The sequence below is a fragment of the Gymnoscopelus microlampas genome, assembly GCF_963454915.1.
Source record: "Gymnoscopelus microlampas genome assembly, chromosome: 16".
Lineage (NCBI taxonomy): Eukaryota > Metazoa > Chordata > Actinopteri > Myctophiformes > Myctophidae > Gymnoscopelus > Gymnoscopelus microlampas.
This window is the reverse complement of record NC_139953.1, coordinates 20,112,284-20,136,292: the sequence shown is the minus strand read 5'-3', so window position 1 is coordinate 20,136,292 and position 24,009 is coordinate 20,112,284. Positions and strand designations below refer to the sequence as shown.

The window sequence follows — 24,009 nt, the reverse complement described above, 5'->3', positions numbered from 1 at the left end:
AACTAAATGCTGCTTCTCCATGTTTATTTTTGGTTATACAGTAGGGACAGAAAGCAGGCCTTTCCCAGATGCCCTGAAAGGTCTGGATGGATCAGAAATGTATGTTGGCCCTAAACCATTTAAAGCTTTATAGACCAACAGTAGTATAGATATGCTCCACTTTCTTGTATTGGTATTAGTAAGGAGTCGAGTAACAGCGTTCTGAATTGCTTTTTTTAAGGCAGAAGATATTTGACTGAAGTAAAAGTAGCAATACCACAGTGTAAAAATCACACACCCAGCATGAAGTAAGCAGTGCATTTGAATGAACATGATATTGGCCAGTGTGTTTTTAATCACACACGCACGCACGCACGCACGCACGCACGCACGCACGCACGCACGCACGCACGCACGCACGCACGCACGCACGCACGCACGCACGCACGCACGCACGCACGCACGCACGCACACACACACACACACACACACACACACACACACACACACACACACACACACACACACACACACACACACACACACACACACACACACACACACACACACACACACACAGTACAAAGTACAAAGTACAAAGAAGCGGTTACCGCTTTAAAAGTACTTGGTTACAAGTGAAGGTTCTGCATTCAAAATCTTATAGTATTGGCATCAAAATTATACTTGGTTACAAAAGTAAAAGCAGTCATTATGCAGAATGTCCATTTCAGAATCATATATATCATGTTATTGGACTAATTATTGATCATTAATGTGTTTATCGCTTCATCACTTCAATCTGCAACATTAAAGTGATGAAGTGATAAACACATTAATGAGCAATAATTATAGGTGAAGGTGGAGCTCATTTTAATTATAGACCCACAGACAAATTGCTGGGTAGCTTAACCTACAAAACAATATATCGTAATTTATTAGTTGCTTTATAATTTGTATTAAATATAGAAAATAAGCTAAATAATCAGTAACTAACAAGTGGGGTAAAAAGTATTGTTCATCTTCTCCTTGCCTTCATAGATCTCCTTATCTCTCCTTGCCTTTTTCCTTCCCTCTATTTCCCCCCCACTGTCCTCTTCTTCTTGCTTCCCTTCATCCCTCAGGTTCGTTTGCCAACACCCTGCCTACGTACCAGCGTTCAGAAGTTATGCTGTTTATCATGGGCAAGACCCCTGTCCCTGGACTCCACCCTGCACTGGCCTCCACAGGCTCTGGGTGAGACAGACACACACACACACGCACGCACACACACGCACACACAGAGCCGTAGGAAGCCATTCCCAGTTGGGGGGGATATATTTGTACCGGCCCACATGCATGAGCGCCACACATGCACGCTCGCGCAGCCAGTGCGCGCGTGATTTTTTTTCGAGGTTTTTCGCGGTTATTCCCCTTTTATTTCGCGTTTTTTCGCGGTTATTCCCCTTTTATTTCCGTTTTTTATTACTTTAATTCGGTTAATTCGGTACCAAAAAATTTAGAGGGGGGGTGGGGCCGCTCTTCCACCTTCAAGCAGCTCACACAGCTGATCGTGATCTGGGCCCAGCAGCCAGCAGTCCTCCTCTTTCCCCGTGTCCGCGGCCCAAATACCGGTTCGCGGCCCACGCGAGGCTGCTCCGCGGCCCATGGGGGACGAATCCCCCCCCGTCCCCCCCCTTTCCTACGGCCCTGCACACACACACACACACACACACACACACACACACACACACACACACACACACACACACACACCCGTTGGTTGCTTAATCTCATCTTGTGGTTAGCATGTTTTTAATATAAAGTTAGCTAACGATGAAAAGGGTCGGGGAGAGAGAAGCCCTCAAGACATTTTCTTGATGTAACCATAATAACCAGTGGACAAAATGGAAGCTCAAATGGTTTGGAACGTTCACTGTTGTCTGCTTGAAACTGTCTGTACACCTCCACATGCTCCATTTTCTTTCTGTTTTTGTCTCTCTCCGTCTCTCTCTTTCTCGCACGCACGCACGCACGCACGCACGCACGCACGCACGCACGCACGCACGCACGCACGCACAGAGACACACACTTTAATTATTTATTTGAATACACACATTTACATTTTTTAATTTACAGGGAAACAAATGTAACGGGGTTGACAGTTCATGGGCACCTAAGGATACATATGGCACTTGTAATGGCAGCTTTTTATGTTACTTTAAGTAAGTTAAACATATCAGGAAGATGCAGGACTGCAATGTCAGAAATCAAACTTCATACTTTATTGTAGATCTCATCACAGCAGAGAGAGACTGGTGTCTCCCTCCAGAGCTTTCCCCAGCACCCCCAAAACCAATGTCCCACACACATTTATGCTGGCAGGATGGTACACAGGGGTGACAACAGATGGTCACTCCTTACATGGGCTTCATTCTATAGCTGACTCAAAGACACAGTCGGCATCTTTGAAATAGGTTTGCGTGAGTCATCTGTTTGTAAGGAATTTCTCAGGGAGAAGAGTTTGACAGGGAAGAACAGGTGATGACTGTTGCATCTACTAATACATTAAATTAATCAATACCTATTATATTTTGTCCACCACACACCTTCTCCACACAGACAAACTGCCTATAACAGCTGAAACAGAGCAACATTTAGCAAGTTGTTTGGCTTTGCTCTTTGTCATGCCAGAGATTGTCAGTCCACTCGTGGTCAGTTTATATACATGGCCCAGGCTTCCAAATATGAGTATGCAGAATCTACATCTGTACCCAAAGTTTGTTATGATTGTAAGTAACTGTTGGTACTTAGAATGTTTATCTTGGAAAGGCTGGTCCATGTACAAATCAAAAACACAGCCCACCTCCAGAATCAGGACCTCCTTGTGACTGGTGTCAACAAAAACAATGTTGGGTGTATTCGGTATGCTAGCAAAGACATCACAAGCATAACTAAACCAATCTGGTACCACTCTTGAATATTGCTGCACTGGATGGCATACATTTTTTAACTGCATCCGACAGTAGGTCAACAATACGGTCATGGCGAGTAATGTACAAGTTTTAATATGCACTACATCCATTTGTGATGTGTGCAATGGAGTCTAGATGTTGCTCACAATTGTGATGGTTTATACACACACACACACACACACACACACACACACACACACACACACACACACACACACACACACACACACACACACACACACACACACACACACACACACACACACACACACACACACACACACACACACACACACTGCATCATCCCTTTGAAATCACCTAATTCTCGGCATTAGATCAGTTCTGTTGGAAGTTGCTGTTGTCTGTAGATCTTCTCACTGCCTTGCTGAATTCTATTCTGAAGACATTTATTCTGGTTACTTTTGTATACTTTTTAACCTTTTTTATTGAAGTTGTACGAGAAGCTCAAGGGTCAAGCATTTTGAAGATCTGATTGAAGTCTTATTGTTTCACCCCTCCTTCCCGACAGGCCTGAAGGCACCAGGATGATCCAAGTGATGCTGCTCAAGTCCTTGGTCCAGGTGAGCCTTTGGCCCTGAATTATTAGACAGTTTACAGACTCCTGGCAAGGTCCACTTACATAGAGAGAGCTGGTGTTTTACTGAATTAGGTGGTAGTAGAGTATCACATTACCCTGCCCTCTTTATAGGAAATTTTCCAAAAGGGATTTCCCACAATGGGATCAATAAAACACTACAAGTACCGGCTACCTGCTTCTCTCACGTTATCTACAGCCCCAAGCGTAGCTGATCTGTCCTGGAATGTTGCCTCTGCAACACTGGTTCCCTAAAGTGATAAAAATGTGGCTGCAGACCTGCATCTGAAATGATTTTTTGCCAGGAACCCCATAAGAGAAGATGTGTGTTAAAAAAATCAAAACCTTTCACAATTATCATTATTATTATTTTTTAAATCTCTCACAACGGGGCGCATTGCGACGCATTGTGAGCTTGTAGATCAGCTATTTTTGAATTAGCTGAAGCATTAAATAGATGATAATGATGCTACAGTATATTAGCCAATTTTCCTGGACCCCACTTTGAGAACCACTGCTCTACAACACTATTTCCTCTTCCTTTCTCTTACAGGTAACGGCAGGCTTCCAGACCACCAACATGTTAACGGCTCTTCCCAGCTCCTTCCTGGAGCCTTTGCTGTCCTTCTCTCTGACCGAAGACCCAGAGGTTCGTCTGCTGGTGCTCACCATCCTCATCAGCCTGATAGACCGACATGACAACAGGCCCCAGGTCTCCACCATAAGGTGTGTGTGTATATAAGACATCACCCGAATCCGTGTGTACAAATAAATCATCCGTCCAAATTAATTATTTCTCCAAGATGTAGATTCGCCACCTGGCCTTCACCCACACGAACGTAACTTATTAATCAGTACTATGAGAAGCCAACATTTTATCTGTGTGCTTGTATTGAGCTTTGGCTGTATCTTAAGTGTTAGGTGTTACAGAATTAATTGTTCTCTCAGAGTTGACACTCAGGATTTTACATTGTAAGGACTCAGTGAAACTGTGTGTGTTGTCTCTCTGTTAGTATGCAGCATTGAACCTCAGTGAAACTCACTCTGTGTGTGTCATCTCTCTGTGCAGCATTATCTCTGACATCTCAGTGCTCAAGCTCAAAGTTGACAAGTGTTCCAGACAAGACAACCTGTTCATGAAGAAGGTATGTCCTCTTCCTACCTTTCTCTCCCTCTTCCACTGTCTCTGCTAGAGCTGGGCTTCATCAGAATTTGTTTAATGTCAATAATGTACTTCTGATACCTTTACTTATATTCATTTTGTCTGTGTATTTCTTCATTAAATATTCACATATTTCACTATGCAACTTCAATAATATTCTCTGGATAATATTGGGTCATGTTATTAGCTTTTGTGGATAGAATAAAAACGGCAGGAAAAAACGTTTTGCTGCCTCATCATTGCCCGCAACATTGGTCTCATTGATACAATCTTCTCCTGGCCTAGTTACTGTAGATAGAAAGGGACATTGTTTTTTTTTGTTTTACTTTTGAAAACAAAAGCAATTCCAACAGTCCACTGTTTGTCACTGACGTGCACTTAAAGCTACAACTTGAGAAAGAAAAGCACAGTGCTTCAAACTAAATTCTGTGGGGCACTTACAAGTAACATTTCTCTGAACAGACTCAACAATATTGCCTAAAATGAAAACAAAAAACAAAAAACTAAACACTGTCCCTCACGCATCAGAAACCATCAAGTCTTCCTCACTTCATTTGTCATATATTCAACTTTCTCTATGGTAGCCCTTTTCTGCCACTAAGATTTTAAGGTCTGTATTATGAGTTTTCATCTGATTTGTGGCTTTGTATCTCAACATTGTGAGGGGTTCTTTTCCTCAAAATTGCATTGCAATTACAATTTTTCACATTTTTGCAAGATTTTTTCCAGTATTTTTTAAACAAATAGCAATTTAGAAATTGGCCTGTAATAGTTACAATGATAAAAATGATAAACATTCAAATCAATTAACTCTCTCTCGCTATGTTGCTATCTATCCTTCAGCATGGTCAACAGCTGTACAGACACATATACCTGGGCTGCAAGGAGCCCAGCAGCGGCCAGCTGCACTATGAGACACTCTTCACCCTGCTGGCTCTTCTCAGCATGGAGCTGGCCAATGAGGAGGTTGTGGTGGACCTCATCCGCCTGGCACTCGCCCTGCAGGTATCCACGCATGTGCATTGACACTTGAGAGAAGCAGACGAACACATGCACACTCACATTTTATTGTTATGTATTTCTTTCTGTAGACAAAAGGGTTAAAGAAACAAACATTTAATCTACTTATTACACTTTTGTTTTTCTTTTATTGTTTAAGGCAATTATACTGCAGCTTTATTTATTATTATTTTTTGTTTTATTCAGTGATTATGGCTTTATTTCGATTATAGAGATTTATTTATATTGAAAGTTTAGAGATGGGAAGGTAAACGTAGAGGTGGAAAGATGTACTCCATCACACACATGGCTCCATCTGGATTTGTGCCAGAGCCCATAGATGACACTTACGCACACATGCACACCTGGACTAAGATGGCTGATGTCCGCTCTCTTTTTGCCTTGCAGGACATGGCCCTGTCCACTGAGGAGTCCCTGCCCGTGTACAACCGTTGTGCTGTGCACGCCCTCGCCGCTGCCTACCTCAACCTCATCTGCCAGCTCACCACTGTACCTGCCTTCTGCCAGCACATACAGGAGGTCAGAGCGTGTGTGTGTGTGTGTGTGTGTGTGTGTGTGTGTGTGTGTGTGTGTGTGTGTGTGTGTGTGTGTGTGTGTGTGTGTGTGTGTGTGTGTGTGTGTGTGTGTGTGTGTGTGTGTGTGTGTGTGTGTGTGTGTTGGTGCCTATCATGAATCCTTGTTTTGCTAACATCCTCTCCCCATCATCAGGTGATCGAGGTTAGACAGAAAGAGACGGCCTACCTTCTTCCAGAGGACGTTTTCATAGAGGGCCCCAAGTATGTACCAGCGAATCAGTCCATCCCCGCAACCCCCCCCCTACATTTAATTCCCCTCAAATGTGATGCACTAGTGCTGTTGTGAACAAAAGGCAAGATAATTCACGCTAGCGAGAGATTGAAAGAGGAAGCGCAATATTAATTGAGTTTTGGATTTGTAAAGCAGCTCTTCAAACTCTTCCCGTTTTTTCCATACTTCACAGTAGAGATTGCCAAAAAAAAGAAAATGTATGAATTAAATTTGCGTGAGAATTGACATATTTTTTATCTGCATTTTTTACTTTGTCTTGCCTTTGCCGTTCTTTCTTCTTATGGTTCTTTCCTTCCTTTCCTCGTTCCTCCCCACGCTCCAGGCTTCCGTCCTCTCTGGAGAAGGTGGAGGGAGAAGTGCTGTTCCTACAGTCAAAGATCACAGAAGTGTTGGGAGGCAGTGGCTATAACACAGAGAGACTGGCCACGCCCTACGTCCCACAGTACACAGGTGAGAGCTCCACAGCTACGGAACATCTCAATGTAACGTGAGATGGTGAACGCTTTTGGTGACTAGCTGCCCTGTGGTGAAGTGGGGAGGTTTTATTTATTCATATTTCGATGTACTTAAATACATTATTTATTTATGTTGGAGCTGTTATGTCTTTGTCGGGGCGATGTACAATATAGAAAGACAGAAAGAAAGGAGGGAATAAAGAAATGTGCACTTTGATTGTTTTAATTATTACGAGAATTTTATCAAGAACCCTGAGAGAGATTACAGCTTAATTGAGGATTCGGGAAAGGATCAAAGCAATTAAATATACATTTAATATTGCTAAAACTAATATTTATTTGCACACAGATATATATATATATTTACTTTTGACATGATAAATGTTTACCCAGCTGCAGTAGTCAAACAGCATGAAAAGGGTTCTTGCTTTACTTTGTAGTATAAGCTTACGATACGATAATACTTTATTATCAGTTTGCACTGAAATTTGTCTTGCGACCCAGAAACAGAATGTAAGCTTTAAAGCTTACATTCACCTCCACAGTCTGTACAGCTTTCAATGAGTTTGCCTGCCTGTGCTGAATGAGGTGATGTGTCATTTTCAGATGACGACCGCCTGTCCAAGAGAAAGAGCATTGGAGAGACCATCTCACTGCAGGTGGAGGTGGAGTCCAGGAACAGCCCGGAGAAAGAGGAGGTAAGGTGTTCAAAGCACCCGCACGATTGCCGCTGATGCTATAACTCAGACACTGAATTTCACCTCATGTCATCAAGAAAACGTGTTTGTTTTTCTGTGCTTGGGTTATTTCTTAAGGTCCAATAGCTTTGAACAGTGTTGAGTGGGAGTTGTTTTCCCTTACTATCATATACCGTAATAATACTCATGTTTATTGTTTTATAACTGCTTGCACGTATTATTTCATTGCTCTACAGAGGACACCGGCAGAGGAGATTACATTTGAAACCCTGAAAAATGCCATTGGTAGGTCAACCCACTTATACACTTTGTGGTTTTAAGCATTTAATGCAGTGTAGAAATCGTGGTATCAAAATGTTTGCTGTGTGTATGTTGCCCCCCAGTGGACACTGTCGGTATGGAGGAGCAGGAGAGGGAGCGTAGGAGACAGGTGGTGGAGAAGTTCCAGAAGGCACCCTTTGAGGAGATAGCTGCCCATTGCGGTGCCAGGGTACAACGCTTACTTCTCATTAGTCTGCAACATTCTTTTGTGAAAACAGTTCTCTTCTTTCAACTCTCAGTCAGACATAGAGGGATAGTTATTACTTAACTCCGTTATCACAGTTTTTATCATTGTCTGATGCTATTCTACCCATCTCGTTGCAGGCCACATTACTGCAGAGCAAACTGAATCAGATCTTCGAGATTACAATCAGGTAAGAGGAACTGTTATCAGTGCTATGGACATAGTTTGAATATAAACCATATTGCACTGTGTGGAAAGTTTGTCTAAATGCTAAAATCAAATGAGTGTCTGTGGTAGCCTGGTAAACCCTCCCTCCAGAAATCTCATTTCCATTTGATATCTGGAGTGAGTCTGGCCTGATCCGCCTTTCTGCAATATTGGCTGTGGGCTGGAGTTGGGCGGGAGTAATACCGTTGACTGACAACCCCTTCAACCAATGATCGTTTTTCCCCTTCAGCCAATCAGCAGTTCATTTTTACCACCTCCAGACTATGTGACTTAACGGGACTTTTGAGACGGCCATGCCCAAAATAGGTTGCCTTATTGGGATACATGCGTGTCACTCCCCGCCCCTGCCGGTTCTCTAAATTTATATTTTTAAATAGGCTCTGTCATGATTAATTGACCACATATATGAAGTTAAACAACTAAATTCTATCCAAACGATATCTTAATAGTAAATTCCGTGCCTCAAAAAAGAAGTTTGAGACCGTTTTAAAAACGAAAGTAAGAAGTGAAGGCACTCGGACAACAACAATGGCTGCCGTTCGTCTTTTGTCGGAGGCACTCAGGCTGCACTCGGCTTCATTCGGGCTCACTCGAACTCACCACCTGATTGGCCAACTGTCGCTGTCAATCACAGAACGATGAGCGACGACGCTGATAGGATCGTCCCTTTGGCGTACAGAGCCAATATTGCAGAAAGGCGGATCAGGCCAGACTCACTCCAGAAATCAAATGGAAATGAGATTTCTGGAGGGAGGGTTTACCAGGCTATGTCTGTGGGGGGAAATGGTGACAATAGCAGTGCTAATATTATGCTGAAGAAGTGGCTGATATTTACAATGATGATGATAGAGTCTGGAGGGAAACTGACAACAGCAATGCCAAACATTATGCTGATGAAAAAGCACCTTATAATTACTACGATGATGGTGTCCGGAAGTTAACCATGACAAAAAGAAATGTTAATCATTATGCTGATAAATCATTATGCTGATAAAGAGTAGCCTGATGATTGTGATGATGATGGTGTTCTTGTCCTCCCCAGACCGCCACCCAGCCCCTCTGGCACCATCTCATCAGGTTACGGCCAAACCCAGAGCAGATCTGTACCAGTCTACGAGATGAAGTTCCCCGACCTCTGTGTGTACTAGTCCAAAGACGTCACAGGTCACTGTGCGGTCAAGGAACTGTTCAAAGGTGAAAGTTGCCCATAGAATACTGATCAAGGGTCAGTTTGTGCCACTTCCCGACCAATGGTTGAAGTTTGTTAAAAGGGATGGGGTAAGCTGGTCCTGTCAGTACTCAAAGGCAACTTTATCCTGAAAGAAATCAAAGGGCCATGGGGAAAGGGGGGTCAACTCAGTGTTTAAAGCCAACTTCAAAGCAAGCTACTGTATGTTTTCACAGAACGTGTAAAGAACTGCAGGGAATAATACTGTAACAGACACTGGGCTGAGAAAAGGGAATATTGTTACAACCCATTAAGTACCTTCCATATCAACTGACTTGCAGCATGACCACTAACTTGAATACACTACAATTCACAAACCTTTTGACATAAGTTTTTATTTTATTTTAGATCCCCCCCCTTGTAGGTTGCCATAGTAAGCTATAACACAAATTCGGATTGAACATCAAACAGGCTGTTTTAAATGGATTTTTTTTTAAATGTTTTATTGTCTGGTTGGGATTCGAGGAAGAAAGTGTGGAAGTAGAGATGTTATTTTCATGACACACTGTACTGCTGATATTGATGTACATGTTTTGAGGGGGTTTATTATGTGGAACTCACTGCCCTGTTCCATTCTCACCCAAATCTTTGAGCTCTACATGAGTTGTTTAGTGCTCAATTCATAATTGTACTGTAGCTTTTTATTTTGCCATTTTAGTGTACTTTGCCGTAAGTGCTATTTTGTTATTTTATCGGTGGGACATGTTCCTTTAACAGTTTTAATTGCCATTCTTATTATAATTTTATTTATTATTACATTAGTGTTTAGTGTTTTTGACCTTTTGGCTTAGGAGAAATCTAGTGGATGGCCTGGGTGTGTGCGTGCGTGTGTGATTTCCTCCCAAAGTGAGTGTGCCTTACAAGGTGACTCAAGCTAAAGGTGAAGCGGTGTTGTTCAGCCGAAGCCACTTGGCCAGCCACAGTCCATAGAACCATTCAAATCACCCCACGATCCCAGGTGTTTACATTCTACTTTAATACTACATCCAATGCAAACAGAACAATTTCTCTTCCCCTCCTTGCCATATACATGTGTATATAGACAGAAATATAGTACAAATCTATAAGCTGATGTAAAAACAAAACCCAACGTTTTTGTGTGTATATATAGAACATTTATGACATCACTGACTGCACTGATTTTGGCCGTAAAGAAAAATAAGAATTTGGGTAGTATCAGATTTGTTTGTTTGTTGTTGACGTTCTCCTCAAACAACAACCAGCATGACATCAAATGGAGGTTGATGCTAGAACTTGTAACAGCCTGCAGGCTCTGTAGAGTTCACGTCATTGCCAGACTGCAAGGCGAGTTCAAGTTGGGTCTGACCGTACTCTCACTCCAATCCATTTGATTATCGTGAGGAGACAACAAGCTTAACTGCCATTTTCAGCTCGATGACACTAGCCGAGAGCTTCTTTTTATAGACCTGCTTTTAGTATCGTTGTCTGTACTTTGATGATCCCCCCACCCCCCACACCTTAATTGTTGTAACTTCTTGCTGCAGCTGGCTTCTAAGAGTGTATTTGTTTCTTTCCAGTACATATGAATGAATGAATGTCAAAAGCCATTACACACACACACACACACACACACACACACACACACACACACACACACACACACACACACACACACACACACACACACACACACACACACACACACACACACACACACACACACACTTATACAAAAAAAAAGTATAATGGCAATAATTTAGCATAAGTGTGATATTTTTCATTGGTCTGGAAGGACATTGCAAGGCCTAGTGAGGACAATGCAGAGTGTTAGAAAGAGATTGGCACTCTGACTAACAAGGCCAAAGTTTAGGTAGCATGTCTCTTGTCTGTTTTGATACTTTCCTGCTTCAAGTTCTATGACATTGTAAAGAGACCCATCCCATCTTGTGCTTCAGTGAATTGACTTGTCTGACTGGGCATGCAATGTTCTGTTACTGTCCAGTTAGCTCTATGTTTGTTGTTGCCATTTAGTGTCCTGAATGTGTGTACTGTATATTTGTCCTTACATGCCAGTGTATCAGATTGGCCATTAACCAGTGTTCATGTTTACTCACTTCGTCTATGTGCATTTTTGTGTTTGTAAAGTGTCTGTGTGTGTGTGTGTGTGTGAGAGAGAGAGAGAGAGAGAGAGTGCGTGTGTGAGTGCATGCGTGCGTGTGCACGTCTTTACCCAAGACCAAATTCATGCCCTGTTTACAAAACAAGTTCAATGGCTCTTTCCTACGATTTGATGGAGAACATGTTAACTACTGTAACAGCAGTGTGCAGCTGTCTAAACCTTCCAGTTACACTCACATTATGCCACTATTGTAAAATCCTCTTTGTAGTGGCTCCTGAACTGCCATACCAACGATGCATTGTGCGAACAGCAAGTGCCGACCTAACTTAAAGTATAATCTTAAAAACGGTTGTTCTTAGGCATTAGGTTAGAGATTGTTAAATGTGGTAAATTATGGGTTTGGAGACCTCAAACACCAGGATTCAGAGCTTGTAGAAAGTTGGTATCAGTACGGTTTCAGGAGCCATGACTAATCATTTTTACAGCACCTTGCAACTTTGCAGTGAAGACTTTTAAAACTACTGAGCAGCTTGTTGTCATCACATACTGTAGTATAATGTAACCTTAACTTACAGTAGTCCACTCATTTGTCATTTACATGTCTGGTAAATATATCTGTTTACATCATAGTGCCGTAGGTCAAATCTGTCAATTCTGTGAACTTTGCACTTTAAAACTGGATAACCTAGTGACAAAGGCAGCTTTTACATGGAGAAAATGCCTTACGAGCGCCAGACCTGACTTTGCATGCTAGTGATGTAGCTGTGCTGTACAGTCCTTTGACCTTCTGTGAAATTAAACTCATCTGTAAGCATTTCATTCTGATCCAGTTGGCTGTAAATTAATATTTGTTCATGATACTGGAATTCTGGCAGGAAAAATAAGCAGGAGTTTGATGTTGTTCAGAAGCGAAAACACCACTCCTAATCAAAAAGGGACTGTAGGTTAGCTGCATGAGCTACAGAATGCTGAAAACATTGGCATCCATTTGTGTAGATTTTGTTTGAACTTCCAGATTCCAGGACAACTCATTGTCACACAGGTCACTCAACAAGGTCAGAGACCTGCACACATACCAGGCTTGTCTCTTGAGGGAAAACTGCATGTGACATTGGTTATTCTTAAAAGCTTCATAACAGTTGCAGTGTTGCTCACCACAGTATTCACAGCAGCTGTCAATTTCCTCAACAGTAAATAAGTGTTATCAATATCTTGCTATGTACGGTATGAGACCTTTTCAAACTGGTATTCTCTGTGTAGCGGAGACTACAATGTATGACATGGTGTTTTTGTCAGACCATGCTCTGGGGGGATACGGGGCTGTATTGTATTCTCATTTTACCATCTGTTGCTACAAATGGTTTTTATTTTTCTGTCAGATTGGATGTTTGATCAGAATAAAATTCTACATATGGATCTGAGTAGTCTACTTTCTCCTTTACAATCAACCATTTTTATTTGTGCAGTATACACTAAGAATATAGCTCAAAACTATTTTGCTCTCCAATCTCTAAGCCACATGCTATCTGAGATTTTCCAGATGTCACATGATTTGAAAATCTCAACAATTGATGAAGACATGCATAGAAAATAGAAGGGGTAAGATGTTTAATTTAGCTTTTTTATGACCTCACAGAGTGGGTTTACTTGTCCAGCTCATAGCCACAATGCATCTTTTTAAAAAGTACCCTTTTTATTTGAAGGGGCATAAACCAACATTTTGACTTTTTGTTTTATCTCTCACCTCAGCATTCATGACAAGTCATGACAATAACCATTATTCTTTGCCACAAATCCATATGATCTTTAATACATTTTGTACATAATTTCTACATGAAAATAACATTGGAAAAAATAATTATTCTCTTGCTCCCACCCACCTCCTACCCTTGAATGGCATTCGTCCGTTATGACGTTCTACAGTATGTTGCCCACATGAAATTATATTCCCCAGCATTCAAACCAAGGCCATGCAGATCAAGGCAGTAGGTGAGTTCAAACTGAGAACACTTTTCCCTGTTGGTGTTTAACTAGGGCTGTTGTGTCAGAAAAATTACTATTGGTCCAAAAGATTAACTAATGTATAGCATGCTCCTGATATTGTTAAATCCCTGTCATTTTAAATGAAGTGGTGTGGGCTTCAATGGCATGCATTTTGCTCTTTAACCTTACTGTTCCCCTCTCCACATTCTGCTACTCCTTCTGTCTTTGAAACTTTTTTCACCTCTACTCTGAATCCTTGATGATTATGTTCCTCAACTGCTTGGGCACAGGCTTTAGAGATCCCTCCTCCCACGGCTTCGCAAAGCCAGCATATCTCTTGGTGGCTGTTGGGCTGCCCCACCGGAAGTGATTCATCCGGTAGGTTCCATAGTTTCTCTCCTGTGGGCTCAGCAGGGAAGCTGGTTTTGGAGTGATACTTCCCTCAAGATCCACGTCCCCGTTGCCCTCATCCTCCACGCTGCCCAGTTGCCTGCGTACCTGCAGGACATAGCTGTCCTTGGAAGAGTCCTCGACATCGAGAGGGAGGGAGTAGACTTTGATAGGCCGGCGTTTGCGGCCGGCTGGTTTCCCCCAGCGAAAATGCTCCATGGAGTAGCTAGAACGCCGCTCCTCACTCCGGGCACTCGGATTTGACTCCTGGATCTTTTCTTTAGAGGTCAAACTGGCCAGCAGGACACCCAGTGAGAGGCTTTCCTCATCAGATGACTGCACTAAGGCACTTAGGCCCGGGTACTCATTCAGGAACACCGATGGGCACAGGTGAAAGCAGATCTGTGAGACGGTACACAAAGACACCTTTGAATACAGGTGAGTACATTGCTACTGTACATAAGACATTAATGGTAGTGATAATCATTGATGGATGACGTACTCACATTTGTTACTTAAGTAAAAGTATCAATATCCTATTGTAGATATCTTCTGGTATAAGTTCGGTATTAAAAATGTACTTGAGTTAAAGTACAAAATTATTGGCATCAAATGTACTTAAAGTACCAAAAGTAAAAGGGCTCATTATGCAGACTGTCTCATTTCACAAGTTTTCCGAAAGAAAATCTTTTGAAAATAGCCGATCTTCAAGCTCACAACGTGTCGTGAAGTGGCACGTTGCGAGCTTGTAGATCGGCTATTTTCAAATAATTATATATAGGGCTGAAGTGATTAATGTATGTTTTGTAATGATAATCAAAACCAACAAAGTAAACTAATAATTGTAGTGGAGTGAGGTTCATGCATCTTATGTCAATGTAATGAAGACAGTAATGCTGCCATTTGTTGCTGTAATTTAGAAAATGGTGATGACGTACAGGTACCAGTAGGCTGTCCTTGGAGCTCAAATCACTGCAGACAGAGTCGTTCCAGCACAGCTCCCCAACTGCTGGACTGCACACGTACACCACAACCACTGCCAACAACCAGTATGCACACAACATCTTCTGCCTGGCACAGCATAAAAGACACACAAACAAATGTTAACTGCACTTGGGATGTGAATTATTTGACACAATCATAGAAATAAATGTATAGATCGGATATACACTTAATTGCAATACTGTGCTTCCATTTAAATTACAGGGGAGGACATAATGAATCTATGGGATCTCTACAGGATCTCTAGACGCGTTGGGTGTCATCGGTTATCCCAGCAAAGTAGGTGGCTGTGAACATGGAAGTTGGACACTTATGACCTTTCTATAGGCTACTATTATCCTTTTCTATACTAGTATAACTATGGAAGAAATGCAGCAGTCCTAGGGTTGATTCAGGGTCAGTCTTGATGTGGCTAGTGTGCAGTGGTGGAAAAAGTACCTGCATCTTTTACTAGGTATAAGTATCAATACTGCAGTGTAGAAATACTCTGTTACAAGTAAAAGTCCGGTAATCAAAATTTACTTGAGTAAAAGTACAAAAGTATTGTCATGAAAATATACTTAAAGTACCAAAAGTAAAAGCACTCATTGTGCAGAATGTCCCATTTCACAAGTTCATAATGTATACAAATCTTCTGAAAATAGCAGATCTACAAGAGAACAATGCGTCGCATCACGACGCATTGTGAGCTTGTAGATCGGCTATTTTCAAATGGCCGAAATATATATATAGGGCTGAAGTGATTAATGTATGTTTTGTGATAATAATCTAAATCTGCAAAGTAGGCTAACTAGTAACTAAAGCTGTCAAATAATTGTAGTGGAGTAAAAGTATAATATTTGCCACTGAGAAGTAGTGGAGTAGAAGTAAAAGTATTTAAAATGGGAAATACTCCAGTAAAGTAAGAATTCCTCAAAAGTGTACTTAAGTACAGTACTTGAGTAAATGTACTTAGTTACTTTACACCACTTCTAGTGGGTGGACTCCATGTATGAGACTCGATCACTTTTTCATTCATGTCTCTGCTGTCCCCTTAGGGTGTTATATCTTGCAAGGTGTACAGTACATCTTACGGTACAGGTTGTCACTGGCGAGTGAAGAAACCAGTTGTGACCTGTACCATACACCTGAAATAGCACAGACCTCTGCGGTCATCCACCCCCTGCCTTCCATTATCTTTTCATTAGGCAATCTATTGTTGTTGATTATGGACTGATGATGTACACTAAACACTAGAAAGGAGATGGTTTTCTTGGAATGGCCATCTCTGTCACTGATGTGCTTTTCACCCCAACAAATCAATAAGAACACACCCACGCGAACATAGTTAAGTCAAAACAAAGTCATGTGTGGTGAGATGAATACCCCCCCCCCCCCCACCCACACACACACACACACACACACACACACACACACACACACACACACACACACACACACACACACACACACACACACACACACACTGCCGTCTAAGTAATTTGTTTGCAACTTAATTACTTAATTTTAGTCTAGACTAGCACTTATCTTTTTATTGTTTTTAGTTTTTTTTCTTGAAGTTGGTTCCTTCCTTTTTTTTAATGTGAAGTGACTTAGAAAAGCGTTATATAAAACAGAGCTATTATTGTTACCGTCTCTGTGGGTGTTTTATGAACCAGCTATACTGTACAGTAAGACCTCTGCATTCATAGGTCAATCTGTCTGCATTCTGTACTATATCGGCTTCAACACCAAAAAAGCTGCTATTTTTACTATCGCCTCCGTTTTTTATCACTAGGCCTATGCCTCCTGTGTACATAATATAAGCAAATGCAATGCTGAATGTATGTATTATTACATTCTGTGTATAATACATACTAGCGCAATAACTCTTCTAAAATGTAAGTATTGTAAATAATGTTTACTTTACTTTTATCTATATATTTTTTAAATGTACTGTTAATATTTTTTACCATCCTCAGTCTGCAGAATCAGGGTGTTTTTTGCATGATCTGCCAAACCTCTGTCGACATTCCCTTTGTTATGTTGGCGTGCGAGAATTCCTTTTGTCTTCTTGGTATTCCGTTTGGCTTACGCACCTGACTGGAAAACCTTTTTTGGACAATTTTCAACAAGAGCGCAAACTTTTTGTTTGCGCTCTTCTCCTCCATTTCCTCCATTTCCTCCTCCTCCATTTGTTGGACAGGATTAAAAAGAAAATGTCAATTAGATGACATTGTTTTAACAAAAAAATGCTATTTAATATGAATCTATGCTGGGCCGATTTTTTTTTGTTATCTCTTTTTAATGGTGTTGTACTACTGGGGATGGAGGATAAATTCATTAACTTCCCTTTGTGGAGGAGTTACATTGCATTGTACCCACTTTGCCCTGCACTAGCCTACACTTTCTACACAGTCAGTATGACTCATTCAGCTCAGCCTTGCTCAGTCTGCACACATTGACAGCCTTCTGAGTAGGAATTAAAACAGAATGACATTCATTGATTTAGCAGATGCTTTTATCCAAAGCAACTTACAATAAGTGCATTCAACATAGGTAGGCAAGGAAACTACTAATCATCAGAAGTCTTAAGTGCATTCAAGCACATACAATGACAATTGTATCATGCATCACTGACATATGTGGAATATACTGTATGGGTTAGGGTTAGATTGTAAATATGAATGTTGAGCCATGTTACTTGACTTATGATATAACATGACTTATGTTATGACTTATGTTATATAATATGTCTTATTATATACAACAAAATTGCTAATGTTAATCTTAAATGTGTGCATGTGTAAACAATTCTGCTGGATGAAATGCAGTGCTGTTTGAGTCTGATCACATCAGAATATTATATCATTTGACTGTGAACATAATAATTTAGAGCCAGACATTGATCAATCAATCAACCAATTGTCAAACTATCAACAAAGCGAGTCAACAATGACCCCAGGCAGTGACGACTAGAGGAATTTACAACATTCACAACGTGTCTTACCTTTTTCAAAAGCTCACGACTTCTCTTGTTCTGTTCCTAATGTTTCTGCTTTCCACAGGACTGTCTGCTTGCAGCCGACAACACTGTTGAATCTCTCCCTCTCTCTCTCTCTCTCTCTCTCGTGCTCTCTCTGTCTCTTCTCCCTGCTCTCTGGTGAGTTGTTCTGTGGCTGAAGGTCTGCTGTAGCATCCTCTGTGCTGGCTCTTTTTATAGACACTAGAAGTTCAGTGCAAAGAGTCTCAAGGGCTCCTGTTGTGATTGAGGTGATGGTGGTGGGAGGGTCCTGTTCCATTAGAGAGAGAGAGTGTGTGTGTGTGTGTGTGTGTGTGTGTGTGTGTGTGTGTGTGTGTGTGTGTGTGTGTGTGTGTGTGTGTGTGTGTGTGTGTGTGTGTGTGTGTGTGTGTGTGTGTGTGTGTGTGTGTGTGTGTGAGGTTCTAGGTGATGAGCTGATGACGATCTCACACACACTTTCTCTTATCAATGAACCTGTTCACATCACCAAATGTAAGCTGAGGTGTTAGTGGATTACTCTAACTGCGACATCATCTTACGATGGAGTATAAATTAAGGGTTACACTGTGAAATCCGGAGCATTCATTTAACACTGATTTAAATGTATTATGTAATTTTTTTATTTTTTTTTGCCCAATCTATATGGTAGAGTATGTTAATACAATATAACTAATACAATTGAGGTGGTTGTATTTGGGCTTCCTGCTCTTCTATTCAGACATATAGATCCTTGCCCGGTTGACACAGTCCTCTTTTGCCCTGAAGATCAAAATACAATGTCTCCCCAGAGCAAGCAGGCAGTTCTATTGGCTCAGTGGCTCACCACTTGCGCAGGAGACCTGGGTTCAAATCAGGATTAGAACAGGGAAGTTCGTTACCTAGTGCAGCTTCAAGTGCAATCATGACGTCTAAATGAGTGAGTCATGTCTAAACCAGTGAGTCAGAGTTAAATCGATGCTCAAGAGTTTGAAGTGTACTCAGGCTGGGAAATCAAACTTTGGAACAGCCAGGGGACTGTTGAAATTGGGTTTGTTGAGCATCTGTGTCTCATCGATCGTGATCATGGGCAATTTCTTAAAAGGATCCCTGGCTAATAAGCCTTATATGCCTTAATACACTATAATTAAAAACACCTCACCAATATTTTATTTATTTTAGAAATAGTTCTTCTTTTTCTCAAGGGGGACAAGTTCACAAGTTGATGATATAATGTTTTCCATGTAAGTGGTCCAGCCCTATGGAATGTATGGAATGCATGTGCTAATAAAAAAGTTTAAAAAATATTGTTTTGGTGCTCACATTAACCTTTCAAGTATTACATTGTTTTTTATTAGCAGAATGTATTCCATACATTCCACCACACACATCATCAACTTAATAATAATAATAATACTGCATGGAAATTGTATGCTTTTCTAAGTACTCAAAGATGCTTTACGTGTGTGTGTGTGTGTGTGTGTGTGTGTGTGTGTGTGTGTGTGTGTGTGTGTGTGTGTGTGTGTGTGTGTGTGTGTGTGTGTGTGTGTGTGTGTGTGTGTGTGTGTGTGTGTGTGTGTGTGTGTGTGTGTGTGTGTGTGTGTGTGTGTGTGTGTGTGTGGCCGGGGGGGGCAGGGGAGAGGATAAAAAAGAGAGAATAACTTTATTAGGAAAAATAACTCTTAAAAGCATTTTACATTTTTGTTATAGAGGGCAATCATAATGTATTAAGGCTTATTGGCCGGGGATACTTTTAAGATCTGTCATAAGTACGTAAATCCTCTAAATTAACCACTTAAACCCTATATTGTTGAGTGGAGTCCCTCAGGGCTCTATGCTAGTGTCTTTTCTGTTTTTGCTCTACATTAAATATCTTTGCGACGTTTGTAAGCTTGTAGATCTGCTATTTTCTGTGAATGTTTTCCCTCTGAACATGGATCCTGGGTTTAAGTGTTTAATGTGAATTAATCGCACAAAATTAATGCTCCTGGTGTGTAAGGATGTTTACTTGAGGTCAATGGAGGGGAAAATGACTCTATGTGGAAGCCATGCCGTTATTACACCATGCGGCATGGTCCATGCCGTTGTTATGGCGTGGCTAGGAGACGACACGTCTACAAACGGGTCTGTCTGTCAGGAGGCTGCACACTGCCAGTATAGGCCATACCTCCCACGCATTCTTTTTTTTCACATATGTTTTGTATTTTTTTAAATATTTTAACTGTCATCATTTTCTAATGGAAGTGAATGGCCATCAGATGGAGCTGAAACTTTGTCCAAGTATGGAGAGTCATACGTCAGAGATATGTAATGGATGACTTGAAATCACAGACTGACCACATTGTGTCCAAGATCCACGTGGAAGCTATGCTATTATTATTAGACCCAGTCTTGTTTTTGTTCAAACTAATAATAATAATTGTCATTCTGTATATAGAACAACTTATTCCGTTTTGTAGGAGATATTCCGTACAATGCATTGTAATGCACTTATAAGGCTTCATAACACTTGTGTTATACGTGGTTATAATCATGCATGACAACTTATAACAAGGTTTATGAAGTAGTATAAGTGCTGATCATAATGCCATTATAAGCTCAGCTGAACAGCACATTGTAACTACCATAATGTAGTCTGATATAAAGACCCTTACTGGTTGGTCTTTGGACTGGTTAGTCCCGGATGGTATTGAAACCACATGCCTTCTCCGATTTCACCTGCCAGTGAGGAGCCTCACTGGAGGAGAATGTAGCCCATAAGGAGGACCACTTCTTTCCTCAACACTCCTGCTGACAGGTGCCCTGACCAACCTGTAGGGGTCCCTATAGTGCAGTAACAAAGAACACCCTCTCCATCCGCCTTACCTTGCACAAAAACAATGTCCCACCACAGAGGATTCCAACCCCTTGTCTCCTTGGTGTATGAGATGCAGTTGTATGATGTACCTCCCCCTTCATGCAGACAAAGTTTCATGTTATGGAAGGATCTGGGTTTACCCATAGTAGTCACAAAGCACCATAAGGATCTGCATGCGTATGGCTTTTGGCGTGCGTGCATGTTCTCATATACTCCCACTCATACACTCTTTAGTCTTTAGTGTCACTAACGAGAGTTAGTGACACTGTGTGTTTGTGTGTTTCCCCACAGAAAAGGAAGACTGGTGGATGGGAAGGCCATTGCTGTCGTGATTAGATACTGTGTGTGTAGGCCTACTGCATGCTGTCCATGGCATGGTTGAGCATTGAAGGTCGTAAGTCTGAAGAAAAAGGAAAACAAGAAAATGTACTCTAAATAGAAAAACGAAGTAGCCTTGGTAAACAAAGGTTCCCAATCTATGTGGCCGATAGGTCAGGAATGTTTAGTGTACATGACAATTGAATGATTCATGCTGTCTTGTTGTGCAACAGATGAGTCTTTTAGCCCACACTAACGGTCTATGGAAGATCAACTATGTTATAGCCACAGCAGCCAGGATAAAGGCAATAATGGGTGTGCTTGAAAATATGTATTTTATTTTATCGACCACTAGTTGAGAAACAGTGCAGTAAATGACCTGGTGACGTATAATGACGCGTCAATGTTGTCAGTTACTGGGAAGTCGGACGTCAACAACTTCCACAGAGTTAGAATCTCAAGGGAAATTGTTGCCTGGTTGATTCACCATTATTAGGAAATGTGCCCATAATCAATCGCATGTGTCTGCTCGCTCATACATCAGTTAACATTTTAGTTTAATGTGGAAGGTTAAGAGAACAGAATAAGGGCAACCATGGGAAAGGAATTGATCAGTGGTTCTCAATCTTTTTTGAGCTCTGGACCACTAGCATATCTCAGTTAAATAATGACTGTTAAGGGCTTGATTTAATTCACCTCGAATTAACAAATTGAATTATGCCCTTAACAGTCATTATTGAATTTCAAGCTTTTTCCCCCAACACCATGTATCCCCCCTCCAAACACAACAGTGGTCCCCAGGTTGATTCTCAGTCAGGGTGATGGTCCCTGGTTCATAATTAGTTGAAAACCCCTGATGTAGATGATCAGCCCTGGCAAGGCAACCCGGCCTGGTGGACTTGTGAGCTCACTTTTTTTTTTTTTTTTTTTTGTGTGTGCAAATAAATAAAAAAGCACGCCTCACAAGCCATTACTTGAGCATAAGTACACCAGTACTTGAATACAAATTTGACTGAGCAACTTTCACTTAGTAGTTGCGTAATATTTGAGGAGTATTATCTGTACGTTGCAACGGCATGGCAACGGTTTGTCTTATGTGTGATGTCAGGTCAGAGCTCTGGTCAGCCTATGTAGCCTAAGTGTTGTAGGGTGAATATGTCTTTAGGCATAGACTCCATTTGTTATCCACTATGTGGGAATGAATGAGAGAGAGACAGATAGACATGCCGATATACTCCGGAGCATTAAGACGCTTAGTAAAGATGTATACGTGGGTCTTCAGTAGCAAGTTCAGTCCAAAGAAGACTCCTCCTCGCTGGTCTGCCGCCCCGTCCAATTATGAGTATCGACCCCCTGTGTTGAATGTTGGGGGGCAGAGCTTCAAATTTGAGGAGGGACATTGGATACCATCAGAGTCTGGGGATATTTTTCCCGGTAAGGAGACGCAGAGAATAAAGAAAATAAATCTAGAAGAGAACAATGTGGAATGTGAGCCTGAGCCACTGGACCAAATCACGGAGGTGGAAGTGCTGCGAAAACAGTTCATGGACCCTCAACGACTGCAGCTCCTTGGGGCCCAGGTGAAGCAGGAGATGGAGGAGCAACCAGTAGTTAAAGAACAGCTCGAGAAGTACAGGTCAGAGCTGAAACGCTTGGCGGCTTCGCTGAAAGGCAAGGTTACTGGGCTGAGGGACAACTTAAGCCAACAGGTGGAGCGCACACAGAAGCTGTCAAAAGGGGCGGGAGAAAGGGATACGCTAAAGATGCAAATTGACAGTCTGCAGCATGATGTTGAGGTTGTGAAGGGAATTGTGGAAATGCAGAAAGCGGTACTGCCTGAGAAAGACAGGGAACTCCTCCACATGGTGCAGGCCACCTGCGAGGAGTTCAAGAAAACTGCCAGGAAGGAAAAGCTTGAGATGGAGAACTGCATGGCAGAGCTGGAACAGGATCGGGTGATGCAGAATGCCACTGGCAAGGCCCAAAAAGTAGAGTTGGACTCGACCTGCAAGGAAGTGCTGGGCTTGAAGATCAAACTACAACAGCAAGAAGGCTCACACCGCAAGGAGCTTAAAAGACAGAATGCAGAGATGGCTGAACTGAAACAGCAGAACCAGGACCTGGGTGTCCAGCTGGGGTCGATATCCCACTCCGAGAGTGATCTGTCGGACACCAACCAGCGTCTGAAGGAGGCGTTGGACTGTGTCCGTGATGAGCTGACTACAACCAGGTCACAAGCTGAGAAGATCCAAAATGAGGCCGAGAGGTTTGTGGAGCACCGCCGTGAGGAGTGGCAAGAGGAGAAACACAGGCTTCAGCAGAGGAATGCAGAGCTGCAGAAGGAGAACTGTGATCTCAGCAGACGAATTAATAGTCATGAGCAACAACACAAACAATTCCGTCGCCTCCTACACTGCAATCCTGTTCCTGCTGATGTAACGGTTACCTAACACTTCCACTTATACACACATGCTATGAAAGATTCAATTTTACGCCATTGACCTACTGGCAGAATGCACAAGGAACTTGGTGCTGGTCGGCCCAGAGGTATGCGAGATTAGCCGTGGACACGACAACAGACACACTTAGGGTTTCAAACACTGGCGGACCCAAATGCAAACACACTGCTGTTTATTCAAACACCCTTGAATCACCTTGAGGTAATAAGGGAAGGCAAGGTGGCATGAAGTGCTCAGCTCATGAGGACAAGGCGAGCAGGAAGGTGAGTGACAGGGCAAGGCAGCAGGCATGCAATAAAGCAAGTAGGCAGGCAG

At 41.9% G+C, this 24,009-nt stretch overlaps 2 protein-coding genes across 3 annotated transcripts in view; one reads left to right on the top strand and one right to left on the bottom strand.

The window, feature by feature from the left end:
• The window catches only part of LOC311062593 (protein EFR3 homolog B), a 45,791-nt gene extending 32,667 nt beyond the window's left edge, over positions 1-13,124 (top strand). For both annotated transcript variants that reach the window (XM_084081739.1, XM_084081738.1), the window contains 13 exons: positions 1,101-1,212; positions 3,460-3,511; positions 4,079-4,251; positions 4,595-4,670; positions 5,531-5,692; positions 6,095-6,226; positions 6,416-6,483; positions 6,837-6,964; positions 7,576-7,667; positions 7,904-7,952; positions 8,051-8,157; positions 8,313-8,362; positions 9,443-13,124. In XM_084081739.1, the coding sequence (XP_083937865.1) occupies positions 1,101-1,212; positions 3,460-3,511; positions 4,079-4,251; positions 4,595-4,670; positions 5,531-5,692; positions 6,095-6,226; positions 6,416-6,483; positions 6,837-6,964; positions 7,576-7,667; positions 7,904-7,952; positions 8,051-8,157; positions 8,313-8,362; positions 9,443-9,548 (1,307 nt within the window). In that variant the 3' untranslated portion in view covers positions 9,549-13,124. The remainder of the gene's footprint in view (positions 1-1,100; positions 1,213-3,459; positions 3,512-4,078; positions 4,252-4,594; positions 4,671-5,530; positions 5,693-6,094; positions 6,227-6,415; positions 6,484-6,836; positions 6,965-7,575; positions 7,668-7,903; positions 7,953-8,050; positions 8,158-8,312; positions 8,363-9,442) is intronic.
• A 485-nt stretch (positions 13,125-13,609) lies between these two features.
• On the bottom strand, positions 13,610-18,238 carry LOC311062688 (pro-opiomelanocortin-like). Its single transcript, XM_084081895.1, has 3 exons — positions 18,073-18,238; positions 15,020-15,152; positions 13,610-14,483 (listed from the first exon to the last, which is right to left on the bottom strand). Exons 2-3 carry the CDS (start codon positions 15,143-15,145, stop codon positions 13,935-13,937), a joined length of 675 nt encoding a protein of 224 aa, XP_083938021.1. The 5' UTR covers positions 15,146-15,152; positions 18,073-18,238; the 3' UTR covers positions 13,610-13,934.
• Between the last annotated feature and the right edge of the window lie 5,771 nt (positions 18,239-24,009).

Coding starts and splice junctions, on each gene's coding strand:
- LOC311062688 (XM_084081895.1), bottom strand. CDS start 15,145: ATGTTGTGTGCATACTGGTTGTTGGCAGTGGTTGTGGTGTACGTGTGC. Junction 14,484..15,019: donor AGGACAGCCTACTGGTACCT/GTACGTCATCAC, acceptor ACCGTCTCACAG/ATCTGCTTTCACCTGTGCCC.